The 23,045-nt window shown below is 46.8% G+C and overlaps 1 protein-coding gene across 1 annotated transcript in view; it reads right to left on the reverse strand.

The window, feature by feature from the left end:
• Positions 1-23,045, reverse strand: part of LOC135884654 (multidrug resistance-associated protein 1-like) — a 102,580-nt gene that overhangs the window by 6,731 nt on the left and 72,804 nt on the right. Inside the window, exons 20-28 of the mRNA XM_065412137.1 lie at positions 20,786-20,803; positions 20,619-20,645; positions 7,897-7,981; positions 6,494-6,632; positions 5,060-5,267; positions 3,764-4,074; positions 2,461-2,660; positions 1,881-2,007; positions 1,144-1,245 (exon numbers count right to left, since the gene is read on the reverse strand). Of these exons, the coding sequence (XP_065268209.1) occupies positions 1,144-1,245; positions 1,881-2,007; positions 2,461-2,660; positions 3,764-4,074; positions 5,060-5,267; positions 6,494-6,632; positions 7,897-7,981; positions 20,619-20,645; positions 20,786-20,803 (1,217 nt within the window). The remainder of the gene's footprint in view (positions 1-1,143; positions 1,246-1,880; positions 2,008-2,460; positions 2,661-3,763; positions 4,075-5,059; positions 5,268-6,493; positions 6,633-7,896; positions 7,982-20,618; positions 20,646-20,785; positions 20,804-23,045) is intronic.

Below are 23,045 nucleotides of genomic sequence, written 5' to 3' on the forward strand. Positions count from 1 at the left end.
TGGGTGTGTAAACGGAGCAGGGTTTTCACCCTAATCAGCAGTTATATTAAAGCAGAGATCCCAGTGGGTTCATTGCTAGAGCCAATTAAAACTTTCTTAAAATCAGGAAGTTTTCCAACAGATTTTAGTTTGGAGGAACCACAAGTGGAAAGGAGTGAGGAGGAACTCACTGGTTTGTACCCAACCCCAGACATGACTCAGGCTGGGCTGGGTTTTGATTTGAGGGTTTGGGCTTCCTATGAACACATTGCTGAAAAATAAATAATGTGGGGGAAGAAGGCTAAGCGGAGAAACACACGACCAAAAGACGTTTACATGAGTCATCATCAGACTGAAAATGAATTTTGCATAGCTCCATTTGTTAATTTGGTACGGACTAGACAGAAGACAAAGGGTTCCCACAAATTAAGTGCAAATAGCGATAGAGGAAACAAATGCTTTAAGTCAGTGGTTCTTAACCTGGGGTGCACACACCCCCTGGGGTGCGAGATGCCCTTTCTGAGGGTGTGAGACATGCCAGATTTTTTTTAGAAGGTAAATCATCGAAAACACAAATTAAGCACAGGCACGTAAGTACAACTACTTTGTTTAATCAAACCTATGTATTTATTAACATTATACATTTAACGATTACTGTAATATACAAACAAAAAAATATATCTAGGTTTAAAGAACTGACCTACTTCAACGATTTTTGATAAGGAGTGCGAGAACATATTTTGAGAACCAAAGGGGTGCAGGCAGCAGTAAAGGTTAAGAACCACTGCTTTAAGTGAAGAAAAATACCTGCAAAGTTAACATTCTGCCACTAGGGGGCACTCTCAGCATGAAGTATGAAGAACACAACTAGCTCTTAAAAAGCAAATTCCAAGTACAAGTATCTCTGGATTCCCTTGTCAGTAAGGGCTAAGCAAATTCAGCCCACTAGGGAATGACAAGAAATTCATTCAGCTTAGCGTAAATTCTTTTGTTCAGAAACCAATACTGTAGTAGTCTAGCCAGTTAGGAGGCAGCTTGACTAATTGAAAGTCCCCCTCCTGTCCCATTAGAAAGACAATGACTGTACAATGCAAGCCTGCAGCATTGGTTAATAGCAAGGAAGAGCTTTAGACATAAGTATAGAACCTACTAGCCACAATGTACCTCTTTCTCCATTTCAGAGTATTCTTTGACTCTTTCCACAGCGACAATGTTAGTTTCCATCTCAGATGACATGCGAACCAGCCAGTTTAAGTATGTTGTAACCTGCAAAAAGAATTCCTAAATGTAGCGTTGACAATACAAATGGACATCAACATAGAAAAGAACATTTAGCATGCAAATGCTGAGATGAAAACCTGAAGTGCCATCTGTTCATTAAACGCAGCACTTGGCTTTATCTGGGATGAGATGAGAACAACTCAGCCACCTTCTACAATTATGAAATACAACTGGGACCAAGTTCCACCCTCAGATACACATGTGCAGTGGGAGCTGCATAAGTATAGAGCAGAATTTGGCCACTAGTGTGACCCCTAAACCAGCTCCCCATTTGTCCTGCTAGAGTCAGTGTGCCTCATCACAATTTCGTTTCACTGGTTCAAAAGGTTTCTCCTTACAGCCCCTCACAAATAGGAAAGCCCTTTATCACCCCACCTGGACTCTAAATCTCTTTTCAAATCTCATCTGTAAACATTTTCCCCATCGCATGCTCCGCAAATTAGTTCTCTCTCCAGGACTTGTTTAGTTTCATGAAGTATTTAGGGATTCAGTTTGTAGTGACAAAGCCTATTTAGGACTATAGATGACAGATCAATTCTCAACTCTAATTCCATTACAGATTTATATCCTGATACCGGGATGTGGTCTTAAAGTGCAGAAAGATTTCTGAAGTATATTACCTGCAATGAATAGGACACTGAGAGTCCAACTAATCCAGGGCTGAGGCTGTTGCGAGCAATCACTGCAAACAGCGCCGCAAAGAGGACTATACAGTTCCCCACACATTCCAGCCGGACAGCCAGCCACCTGTAAGACACAGACAAGTGATTCAATTTTCCAGAAATATCTGATTAAACAAACAAAAATTCAGGGTGAACCTGCTTAAATTCACATCTATTTTGTTTTTTTAAAGTATATGTCAAGTGAGGCATTTACATCTATGCATCCCCTTTGCCAGTGACACGGGAACTGACACATTTGGAGCTGTCTGACCATTTCCAGAAGCATGGGGTGCGGAAGCACATGAAACTAACTCTTTGGGGCAGAAAATCCTGTTTTAACCTCGAACATATTGGGTCTCAGGTGCCCACCACAGCCACAGTTCAGCTAAATGAACAATGTGTAGAGGAAGCAAAGGAGGAGCAAAACTTTCTCTGAAATCAATGGGTTGTACCTGAGTAACGGAGCGAGGACTGCAGAACTGCACCCTCGCTATGCCACTGCTCTCTATGTGCTGACCCAACGCTCACGCCCATCTACCTGTTTGCAACAATGCTGGGAAAGTACGCTTTCTGATTTTCATCCACTTTTAAGTCACTCTGCTGTTTGAAACGCGTCTGCTCCTCAAAGGCTCGAATGACACTGACACCCAGGAGAGTCTCGTTAAAGTGAGAATACACTGGAGAGCGGCTGACAGATTCAAGACGTTTCAGCTGGCGAGAGGTGGCCACATAAAATCTCTGGAAATCAAGTTGAGTAGAACACTTTGAGTTCAAAGGCACAGCACAGCCTGGACACGACTTCAACTATTATTAACAACTACAGGGAGTAAAGGGAGCCAACTCTCACCCAGACTTTTACTCTGGATAAGAGTACTACACATCACTTAGAGAAATCCAATTTGCTTCTAGGAAAATGCACTGATTCATAGATTTTAAAACCAGAACAGACCGTATGATTAGCTAGTCTGACTGCATTTTTAAGAAGCGTGGTAAAAACAGCAGTGGGTGCTCCTGTTTATGATCTCCAAATGGCTGAAGATCACATTTCCTCACATCAGGAAGATGTATTTTCCCCTCAAATGCTGGTCTTGAAAGCTCAGTCTGAGATCTGAGAGTCAAGCTGAGTTCTGTTTGGCTCAGGCACCACAACCAGGAAAAAAGATTCCACAACCAGAACTTGGTGAACAAACTCACTGATGCAGGAGTCAAAAAAGAGAAGCCAATTCCCTTTCCCATGGTTGTATTGGCTCTGCAGGGAACACCAGAGTAAAGTAGTGAAGTCTTTTTTTAGCCACTAAAGTAAGCAGGCATGACAATACACACAGGGAGCAAGACTGTAGAATAAAAAGGTTGCTGTCAATCCTATTCTCTCCCTGTTTTAGGCTCAGTTTTCTGACTATACCTGCACTTTCTACATCTGTGCCTCTCCGAAGCACACACTCATTGTTTGAATTATAGGACTTTCTTTCCCCAATATTAGAGCTCTGAATGAGAAATATTCTATGTAATATACCTTAGATTCCTAAGGAGGCTGTCTAAGTCCAGTTATATTAAAATATTCCCATTATCTTCTTTGTAGTATTTACAATGAAATGATCCATGATAGCAAAAATTATTCATGGTTTGACACAGTGTCCTATTGAGACGGGCAAAGTAGAGAATGCTCAGCTACTGGAAATCCAGCAAGCTGACGGGCCTGCCAGGCACAGTGCACGTCATATAGTATCCAAAAATGGTCAGTCAAACTCAAGTCACAATAGCATTAAAATCTAAAACCCAAGTAACAAAAGGAGACGAGAGACAGAGGCTGGTGAGAGAGCTCAATGGCCGACGTTCCTTACCTGCACAAAGAAGTAGACAAGTCCCAGCGGCGGAATGACGATGGCAGCTATTGGCGTGGCCAAGAGAATGATGATGCAGGCCCCAATGACGTTAAACAGTGAGCCCATGAACATTTTGATTATCTGAGGAATCACAGAGTCTATAGTGTCCATCTCTTTAGAGAACCGGTTCACTAAGTTCCCACTGGGTGTTCGTTCAAAAAAACTCATTGGAGACCTAAGGACACTGTGAAGCAGGCCAATGTGTAGGTGTCGTGAGGCAAATATCCCCCCTATTGACACAGCCATTGAGTAGCCAAACACAGCAATACCTGAAAGAGAAAACCGAGTTGACAACTTTTTTTCCTCCCTGAGCAGAAATGTTTTTCCTAATTATGTTTATTCTTTATTTGTAATCAATGAAATCTAAACCATAGTAAATTTAGTCAACACAAATTCAAAATCAATCAATCCTCACTGAAGAAGGCAGATGGTGATCTGAACTAGTTGGACTGAGCGGTAAAGATTCTTGAATGAAAAAGGTACGCTCATCCGAAGGAAGTGTTAGCCTTTCAACATGTGATTTCAGGGTATTTGGCACACATGGCCTGCTTACACGCTGCTCCACTTTAAAAAGTTGTTTATTTCTCGTTGCAAGACTGGATGTGGCAATTCTGAAGAGAAGTGGGATATTGTGTGTTTATTTTCAGGTCAGACAAAGCCTATTTATACACAGAACAGACCTAACAGGCAGCAATTGTGCAAGCTTCTCCTGGACACACTGTCAGCATGTCTGAATCCTGAGGTGGCAGGACCCATGTAGCAGTGAGAGGATAGCTTAGTAGTCCACATGGCTCAGGCAATCCTTGGCTGCTGCTCTAGAACTGCCAGTAAGGCTGCCAAAGAAGATCAAAAGGTGTGGTGGCAGCTCCTGACCACTGGGAACTGGATTGAGACTCAATTCATTTCATACGGGTCAAAGAACCATCAGATGGCGGAAACTTTCAGTCATCACAGACCTGGGATGGATTTGAACCAGCCATCCAGAGGCTAAAGATTCCAGATCCCATAATCATATGCATTCTAGCTTTGTTTCTTACATTAAAAGAAAACCAAATTCACTAACTGAATAATTTATTGCCATTATTTAAACCTTTCCATAAAAAGCAAAATAAAATTCATGGCAGCAAGAGCCTCCTGAGGAAGCCTTTGTGCAGTGCCGGACACACCAAGTCACTGATCTTTCTAACATTTGGCTTAATATTTTGAACCAGTCAGTTAGTTTTAAAATAGCTTAACAGATAATTTCAGGCAAACCTTGAGACATTCCCAGTGCTCCATACACTCCTAGCCGGACGTGCGTGTGCTGCTGAGTCCCATTAATAACGGGATCGTCTGTCCATAAACTTAGCCAGTAGTTGGAAGCCAGGGCGGCTATATGGTTACACATAAAAAGGAAAATGCTCAGAAAAGAGATAAAGAGTCCAATGGCTTTCATATATTCCCAGTACACTGTCGCCTTTACCTAAAAATGCAAGAGAGGAAAAAAAGAAGGTCATTTTTACACAGGAAGTGTAAGGCCTAAAACACTCATATATGTAACCACCACCTACAGGATAGTGAAGTCAACATACCGGTTACACAGTTTACATCTTTATGGTGGGCCACAAAATACCTACTAGTCCTGTCCCAGAAAGATAATGCCTGGCAGCACCAGTGTCAGATTCTAACAGAATGCCTTGCAAAGGTTAGCTCAGTGACCCTCAACTGCCCTGGGATGTTGGTAGGCACTGCTGCCTTTACACACATGGAGAAAGCGAGACAGATTAAGGGACTTCCACAAGCTCACACAGGAGATTTATGGCAGAGCCAGGAATAGAATTTCTGTTTCTGAGCTTTTGCTATAAGATCCTCCCACCTTTTAACAGGAGGATCCAACCACAAGCAGATGGGGGTACTACAACCAAAGGAAAAATTGAGCCCAAGGTTACTGCCCAATACGTATGGATGGGACTTCAAGTTATAAGCTACATTTAGAGAAAGATTCAAGTGAAATAATTGACATCTATGCTGCAGCAGAGAAGTATTTCCCCCTCAAAGTACTAGCTCACAGATCTCTTACAAAAACCCCTGGGTGTGCTGGGATTCAGCACTTGGATCTGACAGTGGAAACTTGGTTTTAATCCAGTTGTCAATTCCAATCCCTCTAGAGTGTGGCTCGGGTCACAGAGCTTGTCACAACCTTGTAGCCTTTTTCCAAGAAGTGACCGCAATAAAGTTATAATTAGCAGCTGAAATTTTCACCTCATTTTTTCCAACTTGCCAGGTAATCGTGCCAGCCACACCAGTGTAACTGAAGCTCTCATTTCATCCCTCTCTGCCCTTCCTGGGCCTACAAACAAACCTGGGACGCAGGTTTAACAGCATAGAGTCTAGAAACAATCAATGAAGTTGCACATGATCTGTCAACTCAAAAATGTGTTCACCTCCTTCCCCAAACTAGTTACTTGCTCTTTGCAGGGGTGCTGGAACAATTTGTATCGTGGGGGTGCTGAGAGCCATTGAACCAAACTGTAAACCCTGGATATGATGGAAACCTCCTCAAGCCAGGGGGTGCTGCAGCACCCCCAGCACTGCTACTTGCAGCACCCACGGCGCTTTGCTCCTACATTTGAATGCTATTGTCTCCTGAATCAGAGGGATTTTTGATAAACTAAAATTTGGAATTGAAAAGAAATAATTAAATCTCACCCTCCCAGTCTTTGCTGTGTCAGCCTCCGTAAGTTTCCAAGCATTCTTTTCTGCTGGTGCCTTCTGAAGCTCTGTTGTACTAGTCTGGTTCAAAGACTTCCCTGTTTCTCCACTGTAAGTTGATGAGTTACTGAGTTGTCTGGAAAAAAAAAAAAAAAACATTTTTAAACAAGCCATCAGAACAGGGACCAGTTGTTTACCTGGCAAATGGATTTCAATGACCCAGATCTACAAGTCTGGACACAATCTTACTCTGTTTCGCTGAGCCAGACAGAAACCTCCCTAACAGGAGAATGCATGTGAGTATTCAGCAATGACCCGCTCTTCTCTACCTGATTGCACTTCCTTAGCACCTGAAGACAAATGTTTCGGAATAAGTACACAATGGACTGCCAAGCCAGAGAGGAGTTCTTGCTTGAGCAATCAAACTCAAGGAAGAACGATTCCTTGATTAAAAAATAAATAAATAAATAAAAATCTGCCTTTCTGGATCCTGCCCTTGTATTGAGCAGATGCAGGGACTCAAGTGTATTCCCATCATCAGTAGGATTGGAAAATTAAATACATTTGATACATTACTCGTTTGCCTTCAAAATTTGCAGTCAAATTACTTCCAGAAATGGGCATATTCATCTCTGTGATGTTTAAAGGAGAAATGGACTGACTTGTGGGTATCCTGAACTGAAGCCTCCCCACAAAATGCAAACCCAGGCAGTGGAATGGGGGGGGAGGGATAGCTCTTTGCAGGGGTGCTGGAACAATTTGTATCGTGGGGTGGGATAGCTCAGTGGTTTGAGCATTGGCCTGCTAAACCCAGGGTTGTGAGTTCAATCCTTGAGGGGGGCCACCTAGGGATCTGGGGCAAAATCAGTACTTGGTCCTGCTAGTGAAGGCAGGGGGCTGGACTCGACCTTTCGAGGTCCCTTCCAGTTCTAGGAGATAGGATATCTCCATTAATTTAATTTAAACAGGCTAAGATTTTCATGGGATATTCAATTTTTGCTGGCATGTGAACTTCCTTAGCACAAGGCTTACACTACAGAACTACAAAACAGCCTTAGATGTTCTCTTTGGGAAGCATGAAGGAGAGACACTTTATTTTCTAAGTCTTTGTTCAGGTCAAAAGACATTTAAGACTTTTAATCATTTAAGGAAACTCATTCTCATGAAGAGCAGAAATACTGTACTTTGAACGGTAAGAGTAGGCTGCAAACTGTCCAGCATAAAGCAGAAGGAAAAGACTAAGGGCTTGTCTAGGTGAAGAGAAAGTGCAGAGAACACTGGGCTGTAAATGTATAGCATAGTAGTGTGCTGCACACTAACTGTCCGTGTAGACCCCACTACTGCGCACTAACAGTTCCCTAGAGCACTTTGACCTACTCTGCTTTGAAACAACTACACACCTAAGTATCGGTTTTCCCGTTGCTTCATTTGCGAGAACACCATTTTCCATATGCTTTCCTTCTTTCACAGTTGGGCTGTTTGCATCTGTAGGAAAAGCAAAGATGAACAAAGTTGGCCACAGCTAGAGAAGTCATAGTCAAAACCCAGTCAAATATTTGCACACCAAAATTGCACCCAAAGGGGAGAACACAATTAAGCAATTAATACTCTATATGGTAATTATTTCTAATAGGTTTTAACAATCACACTTTTTAGCACTAGTTTGAATCTTAATCTTACTAGGCAAATGCAAAGACGATAGAATATTATGCTCCTTTCCCTACTCAATGCACACTAATTTTAGTAGTTTGAAATAGAGTTATGAGAAGTGTTTGACAGTAAAGCACACATCAACTTCATAGTACAGAACATGCTATGGCTAATTTAGAGGATGCTCTAAGCTTTTTCTACTCTTCAAAAATTCATTCCTTGACTATTCATTAAAGAGGCAAAAAGTTATTTTTATTTTAGAGCAAACCAGGAACCACCACAAAAGCTTTTTCAGGATTTTTAGTGCAGAGGTAGAAGATACATTCAGAGTAACTTGGAGAATGCTGGCTTTCCTTCATCACCCTAAAACAACACACACTACACAGCAGACAACAAACTTTCCAATAGGATTAATCAAGTACATGCTACTGAGGCTGAGTAACTAGAAAGGCCTTTCTATAAATCTAACATTAAGCAAAAAATAGGTGTTACATTCCCCCTTAATACATCTATATAAATCCATTTGATTAACAAGAGGCAGTATTGCATTTAGGCAAGTTAACCCGAAATGCTTCGATAACCAAATCAAAATTTGAAGTTTACGTAACTTGTGAAACAGTAAAGATAAACAACAAGAATTAAATTCAAAGCTTTCTCCAGGCAGTTTAATGAAACTCTATGAAACAGTGTCTAGTGCGGCTATCAGACCCTGACACATTTATATTTCATAGTTTTCCCACACACAAATCAAATGCCTTTTTTCCCTTAAAGAAGTACCGTCTCTTAGGCCTGGTCTACACTAGGAGGTTATGTTGAATTTAGCAGCGTTAAATCGAATTAACCCTGCACCCGTCCACACAACGAAGCTATTTAGTTCGACATAGAGGTCTCTTTAAATCGATTTCTGTACTCCTCCCCGACGAGGGGAGTAGCGCTAAATTCGACATGGCCATGTCGAATTAGGGTAGGTGTGGATGGAATTCGACGCTAATAGCTCCGGGAGCTATCCCACAGTGCACCACTCTGTTGACGCTCTGGACAGCAGTCCGAGCTCGGATGCTCTGACCAGCCACACAGGAAAAGCCCCGGGAAAATTTGAATTCCTTTTCCTGTCTGGGCAGTTTGAATCTCATTTCCTGTTTGGACATCGTGGCTAGCTCAGCAGCACTGGCAACGATGCAGAGCTCTCCAGCAGAGGTGACCATGCAATCGCAGAATAGAAAGAGGGCCCCAGCATGGACTGATCGGGAAGTCTTGGATATGATCACTGTGTGGGGCAATGAGTCCGTGCTTTCGGAGCTGCGATCGAAAAAACAGAACGCGAAGATCTACGAGAAGATCTCCAAAGCCATGACGGAGAGAGGATACAGCCGGGATGCAACGCAGTGCCGCGTGAAAATCAAGGACCTGAGACAAGGCTACCAGAAGACCAAAGCGGCAAACGGACGCTCTGGATCCCAGCCCCTGACATGCCGTTTCTATGAGGCACTGCATTCCATTCTAGGTGCGGCCGCCACCACTACCCCGCCACTGACCGTGGACTCTGAGGATGGGGTATTGTCGACGGCCGCTTCCTCGGAGATGTTCGCGGACGGGGAAGATGAGGAAGGAGATGAGGAGGACGAGGCAGTCGACAGCGCATACAACGCTGATTTCCCCGACAGCCAGGATCTCTTCATCACCCTCACGGAAATCCCTTACCAACCCCTCCCAAGGCGTTAACCCTGACCCTGAATCAGGGGAAGGATCAGTCGGTAAGTGTTTTAAACATGTAAACATTTATTTTGATCAGAACAGGAATGGAATATTAACAATGGGTTTTTCATGATTACTTTGCCCTAGGCGCTCTACTTTTTAGTCCTTGCCAGTGCAGCTACTGGAAAATTGTGTCAATATGTCCGGGGATAGAGCAGAAATCCTCCTGGGACATCTCCACCAAGCTCTCCTGGAGGTAATTTGAAAGCCTTTGCATTAGGTTCCTGGGGAGAGCGGCCTTATTGCGTCCTCCATGGTAGGAAACTTTTCCGCGCCAGGCTAGCAGCAAGTACTCCGGGATCAGTGCCTCGCACAGCATGGCCACATACGGCCCTGGTTTTTGCTGGCATTCACGCAGCATGCGGTCTTTCTCTGTGTCCGAGATCCTCATCAGAGTGATATCACTCATGGTGACCTGCTTTATATTAGGGGAATGTTAGTACTGGGACTGATTGCCTGTTCCTTTACATAAGTGTGACCGGCGGTTTACAGCCACGCGGTGGAGGCGGGACAGGGGCAGCATAGAGGGATCTTTCCCGGGGACAGCCGCGAGGGGGGTGGGACAGGGGCAGAGTTCATGCTGGCCAGATTGCCGGCAGCAGGAACTGGCCAGCGCTAGGGGCATTGCTTTGAACGTGAAAGGAGGGCACTGCTATAAATTAAGCTTTCAGCAGCCAGAAGTCTACGGTTTACCATGTCCGCCTGCTACCCGAATTCCACTGTCCTGCCCCGCTTCTGTGATCTGTACTCCAAGACCTCAGGCACTGAATGGGAAGGCCGAAAATTCGACCTTGTCCTGAGTGCGCATGTGATAGGTGCTGTGCATGGTCTTGTTCACAGAGAAAGACTATGTTCATTGTTCACAAAAATGTATGTTTGTGAGGAATTCACTCCCTTTTTCCCATCCCACAGCTGTGAGTGTCTCCCGACCTACCCTGGCATCCCCCTCCCAGAGGCTGGCGCAAATTAGGCGCCAAAAGAGAAGGACACGGGACGAGATGTTCTCCGAACTTATGGGCTGCTCCCGAGCCGAGGCGGCACAGCAGACCCAGTGGAGGGAGAACATGTCGCAATACCAGCGATCACACAGCGAACGGGAGGACAGGTGGCGGCAGGAAGACCAGCAGGCGACTCAAACGCTGCTTGGACTAATGAGGGAGCAAACGGACACGCTCTGGCGCCTTGTAGATGTTCTGCAGGACCGGAGGCAGGAGGACAGAGCCCCGCTGCAGTCCATCTCTAACCGCCCTCCCCCGCCACAAAGTCCCATCCCCCCCTCACCCAAAGTCCCAAGGAGGAGGGGCGGCAGGGGCCGTGAAAACAGTCACTCCACCCCTGCAGACTGCTCAAGTACCAGACAGCTCTCACTCCCAAAGTTTTGATAAGTCCTTTCTTTCACTCCAAAAGCACCTCACCCAAGCCCCCGTCCCAGTGTCATCCCCTAACTGTGTAGTTGTTAATAAAAAATAAGTTTCTGTTAATTACTGTTTCCGTCAGGTTCTTTTAGAGGAGAGTGTGTCTGAAGGGGGGAAAGGGGGTTGGTAACTGGAGAGGACAGTCACCTTTACCAGGGTACAGACACGGGGGCAGGTTCAGCAGCAGGTCACACACACATTGCAGTCACTAGGCACCCTGGTCAGTCTGGGAGGTGGTTTTCATGTTCTGTGTGGGGGGGCTATGTGAGTTTGTGGCGGGGGAGGGCGGTTACAGATCTTATGCACCGGTCCTTAGCCTGGATGACAGAGCCACGCAGCAGGGGATCTGTAACCGTCCTCCCCCGCCACAAAGTCACATAGCCCCCACACAGAGTCCCGAAAAGGAGGGGTGGCAGGCTCCATTGAAACAACCAGTCCACCACTGCGGATCGCTCTAGGAGCAGGAGCCTGTCATTCCTCGAGTTTAGAAGCGTCCTTTCCATCACTACACCCACTCCCCACCACAGTCTGCGTCCCAGTTTCAACCCTTTACCACGAAACCCTTAATAAAGAGAACGGTGTTAATGAACAAAGTTCCATTTATTTTATTTTTAAAGGTGTGTTGGAAGGGGGGTGAAGGGGGTATGTAACTGGAGAGGATAGTCAACATTAAGTGGGTAAAGAAACGGGGTCAGGTTCAGATTCTCTTTAAACAAACTTAATAGTCACAGGTTACCCTGCTCACTGTGGAACCTAGCTTTCAAAGCCTCCTGGATGCACAGCGCGTCCCGCTGGGCTCTTCTAATTGCCCGGCTGTCTGGCTGGGCATAATCAGCAGCCAGGCGATGTGCCTCAACCTCCCACCCCGCCATAAACGTCTCCCCCTTGCTCTCACAGAGATTGTGGAGCACACAGCAAGCTGCAATAACAATGGGGATATTGGTTTCGCTGAGATCAGAGCGAGTCAGTAAGCTTCTCCATCTCCCCTTGAGACGTCCAAAAGCACACTCCACCACCATTCTGCACTTGCTCAGCCGGTAGTTGAAGAGTTCTTTTTCAGTGTCCAGGGCACCTGTATAGGGCTTCATGAGCCAGGGCATTAGCGGGTAGGCTGGGTCCCCGAGGATCATTATAGGCATCTCCACATCCCCAACAGTTATTTTGTGGTCCGGGAAGTAAATACCTTCCTGCAGCCGTCTAAACAGACCAGAGTTCCTGAAAACATGAGCGTCATGAACCTTGCCCGGCCATCTGACATTGATGTTGGTAAAACGTCCCCTATGGTCCACCAGTGCTTGCAGCACCATTGAAAAGTAGCCCTTTCGGTTAATGTACTGGCTGGCCTGGTGCTCTGGTCCCAGGATAGGGATGTGAGTTCCATCTATAGCCCCACCGCAGTTTGGGAATCCCATTGCGGCGAAGCCATCTATAATGACCTGCACGTTTCCCAGGGTCACTACCTTTGAGAGCAGTAGCTCAACGATTGCGTTGGCTACTTGCATCACAGCAACCCCCACGGTAGATTTGCCCACGCCAAAGTGGTTCGCGACTGACCGGTAGCTGTCTGGCGTTTCAAGCTTCCAGAGGGCTATGGCTACTCGCTTCTGGACAGTCAGGGCTGCTCGCATCTGGGTGTCCTTGCGCTTCAGGGCAGGGGACAGCAACTCACAAAGTTCAAGGAAAGTTCCCTTACGCATGCGAAAGTTTCGCAGCCACTGTGATTCATCCCAGACCTGCAGCACTATGCAGTCCCACCAGTCCGTGCTTGTTTCCCGGGCCCAGAATCGCCGTTCCACAGCATCAACATGACCCATTGCCACCATGATGTCCACGGCGCGGGGTCCCGTGCTTTGCGAGAGGTCTGTGCCACTCTCAGACTTAATGTCCTCACCGTGCTGCCGTAGCCTCCTCGCCCGATTTCTCAGCATCTGCCTCTGAAAAAGGTGAATGATAAGGTGCGAGGTGTTGACAACGGCCATAATTGCAGCGATGGTCGCAGCGGGCTCCATGCTCGCAGTGCTATGGCATCCGCGCTGTCACTCACCAGAAAAGTGCGCGAACTGATTGCCCGCCGGCGCTTTCAGGGAGGGAGGGTGGGAGTGACGGTTGAATGATGACAGTTATCCAAAACCACCCTCGACACATTTTTTCCCCCAGCAGGCATTCGGGGCTTGACCCAGAATTCCAATGGGCAGCGGGGACTGCGGGAACTGTGGGATAGCTGCCCACAGTGCACCGCTTCCAATGTCGACGCTTGCCCCGTTAGTGTGGACTCACAAAGTCGAATTACTGTTCTTAGTGTGGATACACACATTCGACTTTGTAATATCGGTTCCACTAATTCGATTTAAGTAAAATCGAACTACTCTCGTAGTGTAGACATACCCTTAGTCTGGGCAATAATGTTTCCATGTATGCAGAGCTGTTCAGTGTTTAACCCAGAAAGAATTCTGCACACAAACATTCTTAAGGAGGCTGAATACAGCCAAAAATAGTCAGTTTGTATCTACAGTGAAACCCCGCTATACCGCGATGTTTGGGGTCCAAAAAATTACATTGCACTAAATGCGGGGTCGCGGTATAGCAGGGTTTCAAGCCCATCAGTGGCCCCCAAGGCACTGCATTGATGTGCGCCGCCTAGTGCCCCTAATGCCTAGTGCCCAGCAGGGGAGAGAAGCTGCGGCCCCGCGCCTGCCGGGGACAGTGAGCACTGGCGCCCGTAGCCCTGTTGTTCTCTGTCCCGGGCAGGTGCGGGGCCACGGCTTCTCTCCGGCTTCAAGAGAAGCCGCGGCCCCGCGCCTGTCGGGGACAGAGAGCTCCAGGGCTGCGGGCACCGGTGCTCTCTATCCCCGGCAGGCGCGGGGCCGCGGCTCCTCTCCGGCTTCAAGAGGAGCCGCAGCCCTGCGCCTGCCGGGGACAGAGAGCTCCAGGGCTGTGGGCGCCGGTGTTCTCTGTCCCCGGCAGGCGCGGGGCGGCTTCTCCGGGGCTGCAGGCACTGGTGCTTTCTGTCCCTGGCAGTCCGGAGAGAAGCCACGGCCCCGCTTATGCCGATGACACAGAACTCCAAAATAAGTCTGGAAAAATTGTTAGCTTCCGCCACACTCTTCTCAAAACATGAATGTGCTACTGGCCACACAAAGGTTGGGGACCACTGCCGTAATACTGTTCGTTTTGCCACTTTTTACGACATTTATAAATAAACCGCGTTTTTCCAGTCCTAGAGGATAAAAGTGATTTGTGGCCATTGCAGATCCATTGCACTTACTGTGGTTCTCAGATTGTACATGTGTATGGTATTTGTCTATGAAGTTGTTATTCATTTCCTATATTTTTAAAAATATTTTACCGTTATGGATACCCCATTCGCAAACACAAGTCATTTTCTGCCCGAGAGAAATTGTACGCCCTGGATCAACTAAAGAAGGGCAAACAAACTCAGCTTGCTACATATCTAGGAATTAGCGAGTCCACTCTGCGAGGGTGGAAAAAAGAAGAAGAAAAGCTCCGTAGCCTACCCTGCATTCTTGAAGAGGAAACTGGTTTACAGCGCAAAAAGGTCTAGTTTGCTAATGACGAAAGCCTAGATTCAGCCTTGTATCAATGGTTTGTCCAGGCTCGCTCAGAAGGAGCTCCTATTTCTGGCCCTATTCTGAAAGCTCAAGCAGAGAAATTTGATCGCCTTCTCAATGGAAATGAATCAAAATTTAAGGCGAGTAACAGCTGGATGGACAGATTCAAGAAAAGGCACACTATAAGCCAAGTTCTTGTGTCTGGGGAAATCCGCTCAGCTGATAAAGAGGCTGCTGATTCCTACCCAATTGAGCTTAAAAAGTTGATGGAGGAAGGTTGCTACACAGCCGATCAAGTTTACAACTGCAACGAGACTGGTTTATGCTTTAAAATGTTACCCGATCGCACCCTCGCAACCAAGACTGACAGTCACAAATGAGAAGGCTTTAAGCAGAGAAAGGACCAAGTGTCTCTCTTGTTTTGTGTCAACAAGTCTGGCAGCCACAAACTCAGACCTCTGATGATCGGAATAGCGAGGTCTCCCAGATGTTTTCATCATGTTAATATGATGAAAGCCCTTCCCTTTGAATACACCAACAGCAAGAATGCATGGATGAATAGCTCCATATTTAAAGACTGGTTCCATAAAACTTTTGTGCCAGCCGTTCGGGCTCATTTGCGAAAACTGAAGCAGGAGGAAAAAGCTCTCCTCCTGCTGGATAATTGCCCTGCCCACCCCCCAGCGGAAAATCTTGTCAGTCGTGACGGCAAGATTAAAGTCTCTTATCTCCCGAAGAACACTACATCAGAAATCCAGCCACTGGACCAAGGCATCATATCGGTATTTAAACAAAACTATCGTCGGGAAATGATCAAGCGGATGGTAGCGGGTAACAACTCCTCTGTCCACACATCACTGGCATCACTCAACTTGAAAGAAGTCTGTCACCTCGGCGGGAAAGCCTGGGATGCTATCTCTGCACGTTGCATTGAACGGTGCTGGATAAAGGGTCTTGGTCCAGCTTTTCCATCATCTACACACGATGATGGCAATGACGACGAGCCTGAATTTACAAGATTCATTGAAGACAACGTATGTTTAGCCAAAGAAGCAAGAATATGAGCACAGTCATCATGATATCCTCAACTGGTTTTCAGCAGATGACATCTGCCCCATATATGAACACATCTCAGATGAGGAAATTGTTGCAAATGTCAGCAGGAAGAATGAAGCTGCACCACCAGAGCCCGAAACCAGTGGCGATAATGATGATGATGACGACGGCACCTCAACTCCCCCACCAAAAGTGTCTGAGGCAGTAAAGCACCTAGAAGCCAGTTTGAGGTGGCTGGAAACTCAAGATGTGGAGAGCGTCAAAATCCTCCAACTCAGAAGCATACTTGACTTTGCTAGAAGCCAAGAGTCCCCGGCAAATAAGCAGACCACACTAGATAGCTTTAAGAAGCGATGACATTTAAAATTATGAAGTCATGCAACCAGATTGACTTTGCACTCTGCGCAATGATTAGTACTGTATACAGTACTGTAGTTGGTTTCACATTTCTTTCATGTACATTTAATTAAATTGCTTTTGTGTTTAAAACAGGCTGGGATAACTGTTTTTTTTATAAGACAAACCGTGGTCCCCAACCTTTGTGTGGCCAGTAGCACATTCATATTTTGAGAAGACTGTGGCGGGAGCCAACAATTTTTCCAGACTTATTTTGGAGTTCTCTGTCACTGGCAGGAGCGGGGCCGCGGCTTCTCTCCGGCCTGCCAGGGACAGAGAGCACCGGTGCCTGCAGCCCCAGAGAAGCCAGAGAGAAGCCGCAGCCCCACACCTGCCCGGGACAGTGAGCACCTGCACCTGCAGCCCTGGAGCTCTCCAGATTGCTCGGTCACATGGTGTGACCTGCAGGGCCCCCTCCCTGCAGAGCAGCTGAGCCAGGGAGCTGTGCCAGGCAGGGGGAGGTGGAAGCAGGAGCGGAAGAAAAGTTGGGAGTTGCTCTGAAGTTCCACTGCTTTAACTCTGCCAGGAGAGGCAAAGGAATAGCTGGGAGCTGCATGGAGGGGCCACTGTTTTCCGGAGCGGGGGCTGCTTTCCAGAAGGGGAGATTGCTGCCAGGAAGGGGGGGGGCCATGGCTGACAGTGGTTGTGCTCCCCACTGTCAGCAGGCAGGGTAGTCTATTGGGACCAGTGAGTAGGAAATAAAACAAAATGGTGGGGGGCAATCACTAGCACTGGGGAAACAGGTCCATGGGGTAAGCAGGGCTGGGCAGAGCAGGACAAATAGGGAAACAACTGGCAAGTGGAATGGTGCCTGGGCAGTGCAGGGAATAAACAGATAAAGGGGGCACTGGGCTGGGAAAGCGAGCATTGAACAATGAAGGGGCGGGGAGTGGAAGCTGGGGAGGGCAGGTACCAGACACCAAGAGGAGGGGCAGGGAACAAACAGTGAAGCAGGGAGGCCAGGTCTGGCCTGTGAAGGTGAGTATCAAACCACATTGTGAGGACCTGGGCATGGCAAGTATCAGAGCCGGAGAGGAGCCGCGGCCCCACGCCTGCCGGGGACAGAGAGCACCGGCACCTGCAGCCCTGGAGCTCTCTGTCCCTGGCAGGCGCGGGGCCGAGGCTTCTCTCCAAGCTGGAGGAGCTGCGGCCCCGCGCCTGCCGGGGACAGAGAACAACAGGGCTGTGGGCGCCGGTGCTCTGTCCCCGGCAGGCGCGGGGCCATATCTTCTCTCCCCTGCCTGGCACTAGGCGGGGGCACATCAATGTCCCGGCAGCCATCATGGCGTTGGGGACCACTGGTACAGTACATACAGTACTGTGTGTCTTAAAGGGGGGCCAAATTGTGATCACGTTATATGCGATTTCGCGTTATGGCAGGGCGCCTTATTGCGGGGTTTGACTGTATTAGGGGAAAAAAAACATTTAACAGGGAGACAATTATTTGTTTAGACCTAAAAACGTTTGTTTTGTTAAAAATAAAGATGTTCAATGTTTCCATGAACTATTTTTCTGAACATTAAACAACAAACTCCACTGAACTGCAGCTGTTTGTTTGACTTAAGGTATTCTCTGCTGCGTGTGCAAATGAAACATCGTGCTAATGCTGGAGAGTCAGAAAGCTAAACTGATTGGTGCTGTTTCATTGTCCAGGATGAGTGAAGTGCAAACAGTGAATAAAACAGCATAAATGAAAACTTCACACTATTAAAACTAAGAAATTTACAAATGAAGTTATTAAAAGTGAGAAACTATATTTAGGTTTTTACCCAGACAATATTTCTTTAGGAAAACTTCCAGATGAAGAACTTCAAGCATTCAATATCCCCTTCAATTGCAAACACTGAATTTAATGGCAACCCTTATTCCACGTTAAAGCCCGCAGCTCCCAAACGGCTCTTCAAAGTCAGATTTAATTTTGTACACGATATATATTTCTGCACATGTTGAATACAGTATTTGAGAAACAAGGAAAGCTCTCAGAAGTATAATTAATCTGGCACCATACCAGTGAGGATGCAAACTCACTAACAACTATTCTTATTTCATGTCTTAGTATCACCACTGAAGAATTCCTTTTCAAATCAAAAGGTCGTATAGTTATAACACTAAACAGGCAGTAGAGAAAGGAAATGAAGGAATCATTAATGCACCAATCCTGCAAACTCTCATGCATGTAAGTAGTCACATTGAATTAAACGAGACCACTAACATGCATAAGCATTTGCAAGATTGGGCCCTCAATTTTTGTCTTCCTGACAGGTTTGATGTTTAAGAGACAAGACCCATCTCAACCTGTCAATGGGATATTCATTAAGGATTTCCATCTTTCATATTTATTTTCCCACCCTGCCAAAAAATTAGGATGCATTGAACTAAACTTAAAAACCTATTAGTAAAAGTTTTCAGGACCTTTTACAGTGTTTACTCTTACTAGATCTTGAAACATACCAATCTTCCTCATTGTGAAATGGACTAAGAGGGGCCGTTAACATCTGGAAGGGTGAAGACCGAAGACCCGAAACCACAGGACAACTGGTTTAGTCGGGAGAATTTTTCAGTAATTTTTTTTCTTGCATTACATTTTTTTTGGCAAATTTCTCAATAAATATTAATTTGAATCTCACACCGGCAGCCCTCAATTCAGTCAGTCCCGTTTGGGATGGAATATCACATCTTGTGAAAAATCTACTGCACAATAGAATGTAGCCAACTATTCTGCAAGTTTTCAGTTGCCATAAAAAGTTATTTTAAATGTAATACTTAAGAAAATAAAACCTTAGGTTTGTCTAATACACATCTCTGTGTCAAAATGAACATTGCCTTTGTGGCTTCCAATTTCCACAAGTAACTGGGCAACATTAGTTTCACAAGGAAAAAGTTTCTACATTGTATAAAAACTCATTATGTAGTGCAATCAATATTTTAAAACAGCTACAGGGAAAGTGTTCAGCTTTTTTTGACAAGATTTTGTCCAACCTTAAAATTATTTCAGATGAAGATTCATTATTGTCATAAATTCTATTATTGAAAAGCCAGTGTCCCAAATGCTGAAATTTAAGCCACTATTTTCATGCATTGTACTAAAAAGCAATGTGCTCTCTCCCTACTGTTATGAAGTGTAGTGAGGCGGTGTGGCTCCCTGCCGCCCCGGAGAGGGAAGAGCCCATCCCGAGGCCGGAGTGGGCGGAGCTAGGGAGCTCAGAGCCCGCCCCTTAGAGGGTCAGGCAGCGACCCGGAAGTATAAAGCCTCGCCCTCAGAGCTCAGTAAGGCCCGAGCTGCCGGAGAGGCCAGACGCCTCCAGCCTAGCTTGTGACTGGGAAAACTCCGCAGCCCAAGGCAGCCGCCAGGACTGGCCGGGCATGCCCTGCGCCCGCTACCTGGAGGAGTTGCCGGGCCTGCCCTGCGCCCGCTACCCGGAGGAGTTGCTGGACCTACCCTGCGCTCGCTATCCAGAAGAACCTATGGTGCTGGACCCCCCAGAGGACAACACCCTGACCCAGGTAGGCCCCGAGGGGGAGTCTGGAAGTAGCCCGGGGGCAGATGACCCTAGTCTGGCTGCAGCACTGCCAGAGCCCATGTCAGTGTGTTGCGGCCAGGATCCCCACTGACTATGCAGTGGGTCTTCTGCCGCTGCTAGGGCCCCGGGCTGGGATGCAGAGGAGTGGGTGGGCCTGCGTCCCCCCTGCCACCCAACTTGTGGTTGGCAGTCTCCCCCTCTCCCAGGCCTGAGGAGGCGTGGGCCTATTGCTATTGGTTGTACTGTTATTGCTCAGCCCTGCTTGAAGGCCTGAGCTCTGACTTTGCACTGCCCCGCCCTGACCTAGGGCCTGGGCTTTCAGTATTTGTTCCTGTTACAGCAAGGGCTGCCGAGAGAGACCCTGCGGCCAGACTAATTCCCCAACATCAACTGTGTGTAGTGAGCCGGTGTGGCTCCCCGCCGCTCCGGAGAGGGTCGAGCCCCGGTTAACCCTTGCACATGAAGCAAGAAGCTAACCAACACTTTTCTTCATGTAGTGTGAAACGTCAGCTGCCAATGATGCAGCCACACGAGAGAATAAAACGCAGCCATGTCTATTGCCCTAATACAAAGAGTATAAAACAACTTGGCAAAAAAGGAGTTACCTATGGCCAGTGAAGGAGGAATGGTCAATTGTAATGAATATTTTGAGTTTAAACGTATACACTGACTTTTCCAAAACCATGCACATCTTTTATATCACAGTCAACTATTTCCACTATCTACATGCAGAAAAGCATCTGAGCAAACCAACACAAACCTTCCTTGTCTTCTCCTGTCTTTGGATCTATGTTCAGGATTCGGGGGGGGGGGGGGCGGCAAGGGAGGGGGGAGAGAGAAAGGGGGAAGAAGGTGATGAAACAGTTTAAAAGACAAAGAAAAATTGAATTCAAATGAAAAAGGCCATCAACTAAGAGTGTGACAAACCTTCTCCTTTCTTTGCAGCTGTATATTAATGGAAGCAAGAAGAGAATGGTAAAGAGTGGGATTAAAAAAAAAAAAAAAAATCAAATGATTACTTGCTATGAAAGTTTACTAAGACAGCTGCCCCACACCTGCCAAAAGTAGTTCCAGACTTAGAAAGAAAAATTTGAAGTTAATGCTGGAGCCCTTCATAAATATGTTCAGATGAAAGTGCGAGACATTTATGCTATTCTAAATCAAGTTGGGTTGAAGGAACAAGTGAGGAGGTTAGACTAATGGGTAGCCCAATTACTGCACTAACAGAGGAGCTGGAAACAGGTAAATTGGAAAAAAGCTGTGGGAGGGTGGACAGAAAGCTGTGTAAGGTTGAGACAGCATTAAGATGACATAGGAGAACAGGCAGCTAAACTGAGCTTTGGAGGTGTGAGATGAGTAGAGGCCGGGGGAGTTTCGGACACTTGTTTAATATAGTGGTGACTCCTTTTTGTTAGTTTCCATAGACTATACAGTCTGCTTATGCAACTATAGATACAGACACACACAGTAATTTGACTTTAGAAGCAAAGACTTCTCATTTATATGGCCCCTTTAAATTAAATTAGTCCAAGTGAACTAGGTAGAGAGCAATACCACCATTTTACGGCCTGGGGAAAAATAAAAGCAGAGGTAAAGAGATCTGCCCACAACTAAAGGGCAAATAGTAGTCAAACACTATGATAATACATTGCATTAGTAAACAACAAAGGTGCCCATTGTTCATCTGGGTCACAGTAATTAAGAAGAATTACATGCAAGGATGGCAAATAAGTGCAGCATACTAAAAACACTGGATTTCTTTCCAAAACAAGTTACCCAGCACACCAATGGGAAAAGACTTTCAAACAAAAGCAAGGGCATATTTGTCAAGCATGTTTACATGTACAAAGCCTTCAAAAAGCAGACAAAACTGCCTAAGTGAGCTGACAAAGGCTAGAACTAGGCAAATTGCAAAGTATTAAATTTTATCGAGACTACAAAAGAAAAAGGCAGATTAATCCTTCTCTCTGAAGTCTGCTCATACATTGATGTCCGTATCAGATATCCTTTAAATAAGAGTACATCTAGCTGCTTCCAAACCCAAAGCATTATTTCTTTAATTCTATACAGTGTGCAAGTTAATCATATTTCTTCTATTGTAATGGCTTTTTTGTGGTACTTGTCCCAGTGGTAGGTGAGAACCTCACAATTCTTACTTTGCCCCACAGCTCTCCCAGTGAAGTATGAAAATATTTCCATTTTGCAGAATGGGAATTGAGAGCGATTAAGTGACATGCCCAAGATTATACAGGAAGCCTGTGACAGGGACAGGAGACAGATCTGCACAGTCTCAGCTCAGTGAGTTAGCCAGAGGACCATACCTCTCCCAGAATGCCAGTGCCTACAAAAGGTCCATTGGAGCTAGGGTTGCCAACTGTCTAATAGCACAAAAGTGAACTCCCTTGCCACACCCCTGCCCCACCCCTTCTTCAAGGTCCAACCCCTTCTCAGAGGCCTCCTCCCCACTCACTCTATCCCCCCCTCCTTCTGTCGCTCGCTCTCCCCCACCCTCACTCACTCATTTTCAGTGGGCTGGGACAGGGGTGGGGAAGAGGGATGCGGGCTCTGGGGTGGGGCCAGAAATGAGAGGTTCGGGATGCAGGAGGGTGCTCGGGGCTGGCACAGGGGGTTGGGGTGCAGGCTCTGGGATGGGGCTGGGGATGAGGGGTTTGGGGTGCAGGAAGGGGCTCAGGGCTGGGGGATGGAGCCAAGGGGTTCAGTGTGTGGGAGGGGGTTCTGGGCTGAGGCATGCGGTACAGGCTCTGGGCTGGAGATGCAGGTTCTGGGTTTGGGCAAGAAATGAGGGGTTCAGGATGTGGGAGGGGACTCAGGGCTAGGGCAAGAGGTTAGGGTGTGGGAGGGTAGTGGGGTTCAGGCTCCGGGGACACTTAACTTGTTGTTGCTTCCAGGGAGCCCACCCATGTCCCTCAGCTCCTAGGCCTAGGGGTGGCCAGGTGGCTCTGCGCAGTGTGCACTGTCTCCACCCGCAGGCACCGCCCACGCAGCTCCCATTGGCTGTGGTTCCCAGCCAATGGGCGCTGCGGAGCTGGCACACAGGGCAGGGCAGTGTGCAGAGCTCCACAGCTGTTCCTCCGCCTGGGAACCAGAAGGACATGATGCCACTTCTGGGAGGCACGCGGAGCCAGGTAAGGAGCCTGACAGCCTCGCCAACTGGACTTAACGGCCT

Source organism: Emys orbicularis, chromosome 10 (genome assembly GCF_028017835.1).
Source record: "Emys orbicularis isolate rEmyOrb1 chromosome 10, rEmyOrb1.hap1, whole genome shotgun sequence".
Taxonomy (NCBI): domain Eukaryota; kingdom Metazoa; phylum Chordata; order Testudines; family Emydidae; genus Emys; species Emys orbicularis.